The following is a 6,146-nucleotide window of genomic DNA, read 5'->3' as shown; positions in this document are numbered from 1 at the left end:
TTCACTCTGAATTCTAGAGCTGTTTACAGGGCTGGCTCTGAGGACAAGGGCTGACAGAGAGCAAGGGTTTGATCTCTCTGTGTGGAGTGTAAGCATGTGTGGGAACTGTGGTGTGGACTGTCAAATTTCCTAATATTTTAAACCGATCCTTTTTCATAAGCAATTTTGTACAAAAACCCATTGTAGAAAAATTCAAGTTGAAGTTGAAGAAGAAAGCTCCATACATCAGTCTTCTTGCCAGGGACGGTCCCTCTCCCAGCTCTACAAGAAACTTAGAGCTTCATCAAATTCAGTTTGAAAACTATTGCTTTATCAAGAAGCTGAGGAAATCTAAAAATGTAGTAATAAAGGAAAAAATCCCCCAATCATTTAGTCTGCTGTATAATGACTCTGAAAGAATGACTCATATATTCAAGGAAAAACCCAAAGTTGTATAAAATAAGAACTGCTACAATTATACAGGATAGCTACAATAAAACTTGATTTTACTTTTCTTACAAAGATTCATTTGGGAAACAATTTGCTACTGCAAGCACCTCAAATGGTCCATTCTCCATCTTCTGACGCGACGCTGTGCCTACAGTTGTTGATGAGAGGTGCTCTCGAGCTCCAGCTTCCAGTGACCCCCCCTGCCCCGTCCGGCACAACAGAACAAAGCCAGGCAGTCCGCGCCAGTCCCACTTGGCTGTGATGTGAGATCCCCCAGTGGGGTCACTGGGTCAGCAAATCTTCTTGAGGGGCTTCCTCTTTTTGGCTGCCCCTCTACCAAGCACGACGTCCTTCTCCACAACATCTCCAAAGTATGTGAGACAAAGTCATGCCATCCTTGCTGCTAAAAAGCTGTGCTTTTTCCAAGACAGATTTGTTTGTTCTTTTGGCAGCACACCTCACTTCAAATGCGTGCATTCTTCTCTATCGTCCTTAGTCAAGGTCCACGTCCACAGACATTTGAGGTTTTTCAAAATACCATGAAAACACCTAATGTAGGTATCACTAATCAACATTATGACTAGCAACGCTCTCGTCTGTCATGACCGCTCTTGTATTTATAGGTATGCTTTTATCTTGGAATTTCCTTTTCTGAAAATATGATCTCTTTAATTGAAGTACAACGTTTTACCAATAATGACCCGCTTTGATTCTTCTTTGAAAAGCATTTTAGGAACAAATCAAATAAAGTCTAATAGGTAGAACAAAGATCTTACTTCATCAGCAAGTTTTCGGTTAAAAATCCTCGACTCTTCCAATGGTGACCAGATCTTTATGTCATAATCTATACCAGATGAGGCTAGAACTAGAAATAGAATTTCATGTTAATTTAAATCGCTCTCGCTATACATAACACACACGCACCCCTATTCTATACAACAAACAAATGCACCGACAGAGCTGGCTGTTGATTGAGATGGTGATGGTGATGGTCCCTAAATGCTACCTTGGGATGTAATCTTAAGACCTTCTTTTGTAGTCAGTGCCCTGTTCGGAGCGAAATAGGAAATCCCAAGGACAAATCAGGAGAAAGCACATGCTTTTCTTCTGGAAAATCCATCTATATGTTTAGGAATGAAAGGGCTTGGGGGTTCCGTCTGTGTATAAGTAGTGCAGCATTTAGTCATGCGGAACCTCTCACGACTGATAAACTTAGATGAAATATTCAGAATAAACTCTTTGACCCATTTCCTTATACTTTCTATCACAAGGAGGTAATAGGTGTTTTGCTTGTTTCAAATCCAAGTAGGGCTATAATTGTCGCTCCTGTCTTCAATAGGGCAATCTAGATTAGTCTCATGAGCCTGAGGGGCTTCTAAAAGTTGGTGGAAATTTTTCGTTTTCAACAAATATTTTCATTCACTATTGAATTAATAACTAGAAAATAAATTGAATTGATAAATCCTATGAATAATTTCAATCTCTCGCCTACAAAAGGTCATCTTACTTGGGTCAAACGGATGTGGCTGCAGGCAGTTCACCACATGATTATCAGCTTCCAGGAGCATCAAATGCTCAGCCGTGTGCCGGTCCCAGATGAAGATATGGCCACAGTCAGAGCCACTCATCACAAAGTTGGTACCCCAGAAATTGGCTTCTTTTATCTAAACATTGAAGAAAATACGTTTCAAGAAAATTCAAATCAAGTTATAAATGCTAATGTTATTCTTGAGTTAAGAAAAAAAAATCTAGCCTAGAGAATGAAAAAAGAAAAATTGAAGCGTCTTTGCCGCCTTGTGTCTTAAAATCATGGCAGAGAGCCATCAGCGGTAGTCCGTGTGGCAGGGAGCAGTGCTAGGAGCTCTTTGAGGACAGAGATCTTGCTTTAGCCAATGCTCTACTTGTAGCACTGGAAACCGGATGTGGCACACAGTAGATAATTGATTAATTACTAACTCTGGAATGAGTAAGTAGGCTTTATGAGTTCTGGATAGCATAAGGAAAATTTACACACGAGGGTGAGCTTTCCAAAGTCTGACCTTTATAGCTTTCCAAAATACTGATCTTTTCATTAGCCATTAGGGGCTTTATAATTGGGAAGGAAAGACACAACAGTTTCTCTCACGAAGCAGTGGGACCAAGGGAACAGGACATACTGGAATGGTCATGGTGACACTTACGGACCAAGGGCCCCTTTGTCCTTCAGGGCAGGATTTTTTGCATCAGTTCATCTGCAGTTACTTTTGGTGCTTATCTCAAAAGAGCTTTTTTTGGTTGTTATTTGGAGCAACTGTTTAATCTACCTTCTTCCTTTTTAATTTTTCACCTTTTAAGTACTTTTATCCAAAATTTTAACCAGCAAGATGCAAGAAATGTAAATCAGTTATATCTATGTAACATTCTTTAAAAATTACAATGAAATTATCATAGCATGTGAGCTTTGTAAGGAAAGAAATGATTTCCCCCACCCTTAAATCAGTTTTTGTGTAATCCCGGAAGAAAAAAAGATTTGGAAGATACTTTATAATAACTCAATAAATACATGAAGAGTACACTTTGTGGAAATAAATGTTCAGAATAGCTGTAACATACTGCACTCCAAGCAAGATTCCCACAGTAAATAATAACATTGGGTTATGGACTTGTGGACTGTCACAGCTAAAGGGGGTCTTAGAGATCATGTGGCCTTTTTCTCATTTCATAGATGATGAAACTAAAGCCAAGGGACAGAAAGTGATTACAACAAAAGTTCACTTATCAAACTGCAATTAAATTATACTAGCTATCTGCCTATACTTTCCAAATAAACCTGAATATCATAAATCCAAATCTCTCTCTCCAAAATGAACAAAGCATGCTAAAAAAATACTCATGAAAAATTTTCAAGTAAAAAGTATTACAGAGCAAATGAGAATAGTTAATTGTAAAAGTTAAAACAAAACAAAAATAACTCCAATATAATTTCCTCATAAGAAGGGTATCTCTCATGGTAGACTGTAGGACTTAAACAACCATGCTTAGATCTAGATGTAAGCGTGAGAGTGCGATAATGCGATATTGAAATCATGCATAAGATTATCATCATGGCAAAAACAACATATTCTAACACTACAATTTCTCCAAAGAACAGCATGAGCATTTTGTACCATTGTCCTGGAGTTGCGATGACCCTTGTACACCATCTTTACTAGTGGCCTTCTGATGTTCAAAGTATCTAATTCTTCCATTTCTTTTCTTTCTTTTCTCCGCCTGAAGAACTCTTGAATGCGGGCAACAGCAGAGCGTCTATGAGTTACATATTAAAATAGAAACAAAAATCAGAAAACTCACAGGCCAGTACAGTGTGACCATGAGAACCATTAAAATAAAAGTCTACAAATTACACACATTTTAATAAAGCATCCTCAACCAAATGCATAAAACGGCAGTCACAACAGTGAAACGACATCAGACTAGTTGAGTTACTAAAATGAAAGGTTTTAGTTGAAGAGCGCGCTGAGGAATTTGACACTGGTTGAGAAAGTAAAGGAAATAGCATGCAGCACACTGTTTTTTTACAGGGTGTTTTATAGAAACAAAACCCAGATATAAAACTAATGTGCAATTTACTGTGAATAAAACAAATCAGATTCTAGTTCTTTCTCCTCCTCCCCTCAACCATAGAAAGCAACACCTTCTAGCGGTTCTCAACCTGGGGGTCACGACCCCTTGGGGGGGGGGGAAGAGGGTGTCGCCTAAGACTATATTTCTGATGGTCTTTGGAACTGAGATACCGCTCCTCTATCCGTCTCCAGGTGGGTCCGCCCACAAGCAGATACACCCACTCAGAGGTGACCCAACATGAGGAACTGTATTAAAATGTCGGGGCATTAGGACGGTTGAGAACCACTGGTCTAAGGAGAAACGAAAGGAAACTGAGGATGACATATGAGGGGTACCCCCAACAAAACTGTGTTTTTTTTTTCAAAGCTAAGTATTTAAATTTTTTTTACAAAACAACCTTATCACCTTCAAAGTGCTTTCCATTACACTTAATACATTTGTCAAATCTGCAATTCCATTCATGGAAACATTTTTCAAACTCATCTGTTTGGATGGCTGACTGTCTTCACCTCTCCCACATTGTCACATCACTATCCTTTCATGTTCCTCTTTATTTGTGGAGCCAAAAAAAAAAGTTGTACAGAGCCAGGTCAGTTGAGTCAGGTGCGTGGGCAAGAGAGACATGCTGTTTTCTACCAAAAATTGGCGCACTGAAATGGCTGCATGAGCAGGTGCATGCACTGTCGTGGTGGCAAAACCAGTCCCCAGTCTGCCACAATTCAGGCCTTACTTGTTGCACACTGTTAAACACATCTTTTCAGAACCTCTAAATAAAAAGCTTACCAGTCCAACCTGGTGGAACAAACTCCAAATGCACGACAGAGCTGATATTTTCGTCCATTCGGGAAGTTGACAAGTGTCCAAAAGGAGGTTTGTCATCAATTGACATTTCACCTTTTTTGAAATAAGAAAACCACTTGCACACTTGAGTTTTTCCCTATAGGGCTATCCTTGTAAGCTGTGTACAACATCACAACAGCTTCTGTGGCATTTTTCCCAGGAAGGAAACATAATCTCACAGCTGGACACTGTCCTCTTAAATCAGCCATCATAAAAAACAAGGTTCAAGCGAAACGGCTTTTACGAAAAAAGGCACGGTGGCCAGAGAGAACCTTTCCCAGGTGCCCCCACTGGATGCATTAACTCCGAGCAAGTTGCTTGATGCTCGCCTAGTGGGAAATGCATACCCATGAAAGCTCCACCCAGCGGAGCCTTTTCCATTTTGGTGTTGTTTTTTTTAGTATCCCCTTGTATAATACCAGTGAAAACATTAATTTTCCAGATTTTATTTAAAACCCCACTTAAACATATTTCAAACCAAGAACAAAGTAGTCTAGATAAAGAGAATAATAACATGTAAGCAGTAAAACAAAGGCTCTCAAATACTATCTTCTACATATGCATTCCATACTGGAGGACGGCTGATGGCAGACTTTATTCTCCTTAGAAATGAGCTGGGGATTGAAGAACGGCCTCTTTTCAAGACTTAACAACTTGACTTAACTAGAAGAAATTTCCAACACATGAAACTACTTTACAATCTGAATAATTTTAATTTATTATTTAAAATAGTATATTTTTGACATATAACAGAACTCAAATCCACAATACATAAAAAGCCTACAAATCATTAAGAAAAACAACTCTTAAAACAAAAAGCATTAGGCCAAGGAGGGAAATGACATGAACTCCAAATAAGTACATGAAAGGTGTTCAGTCTTGTTAAAACAACAAACTATGTCTGTTTAGGCGTTTGAAAGTGGTTCTACATATAAACAGGAAGTGCACTGTTTTATTGTACACTTTTCACTAACGCAGAACACACATTTAGGAAGGAGAAAATAGCTGAATTTTCACAAATAGAACAAAGAATATGCCCATGTGACTGTGACTAGCCCCCAAATAGAGAAACAGCGCATGCTGAGAAATCCCCATTCTCCTCCTGTCCCACCCTTACCGATAACCACAGTGCTGAATTCTAACAGCAAGGATGTTGTCTGGCTGGGCATTTTAAATAAATGAAGCAATACAACATATAGTCTTTGCTGCAGAGAACTTTAGCTTCTGAGCTTGATGGCCGATTGATTACCTTCAAACCTTTAAGACCCCAGACG

At 39.0% G+C, this 6,146-nt stretch overlaps 1 protein-coding gene across 1 annotated transcript in view; it reads right to left on the bottom strand.

The window, feature by feature from the left end:
- DCAF6 (DDB1 and CUL4 associated factor 6) overlaps positions 1-6,146 on the bottom strand; it is a 134,646-nt gene that overhangs the window by 9,589 nt on the left and 118,911 nt on the right. The window contains exons 16-18 of the mRNA XM_004706846.2: positions 3,576-3,714; positions 1,937-2,093; positions 1,206-1,294 (exon numbers count right to left, since the gene is read on the bottom strand). Coding sequence (XP_004706903.1) covers positions 1,206-1,294; positions 1,937-2,093; positions 3,576-3,714 — 385 coding nt within the window. The remainder of the gene's footprint in view (positions 1-1,205; positions 1,295-1,936; positions 2,094-3,575; positions 3,715-6,146) is intronic.

This window comes from Echinops telfairi, unplaced genomic scaffold (assembly GCF_000313985.2).
Source record: "Echinops telfairi isolate 266 unplaced genomic scaffold, ASM31398v2 ScPeMD7_7424;HRSCAF=8462, whole genome shotgun sequence".
NCBI classification, from domain to species: domain Eukaryota; kingdom Metazoa; phylum Chordata; class Mammalia; order Afrosoricida; family Tenrecidae; genus Echinops; species Echinops telfairi.
The sequence above is the reverse complement of the archived record's forward strand: the minus strand, read 5'-3'. Positions and strand labels throughout refer to the sequence as shown.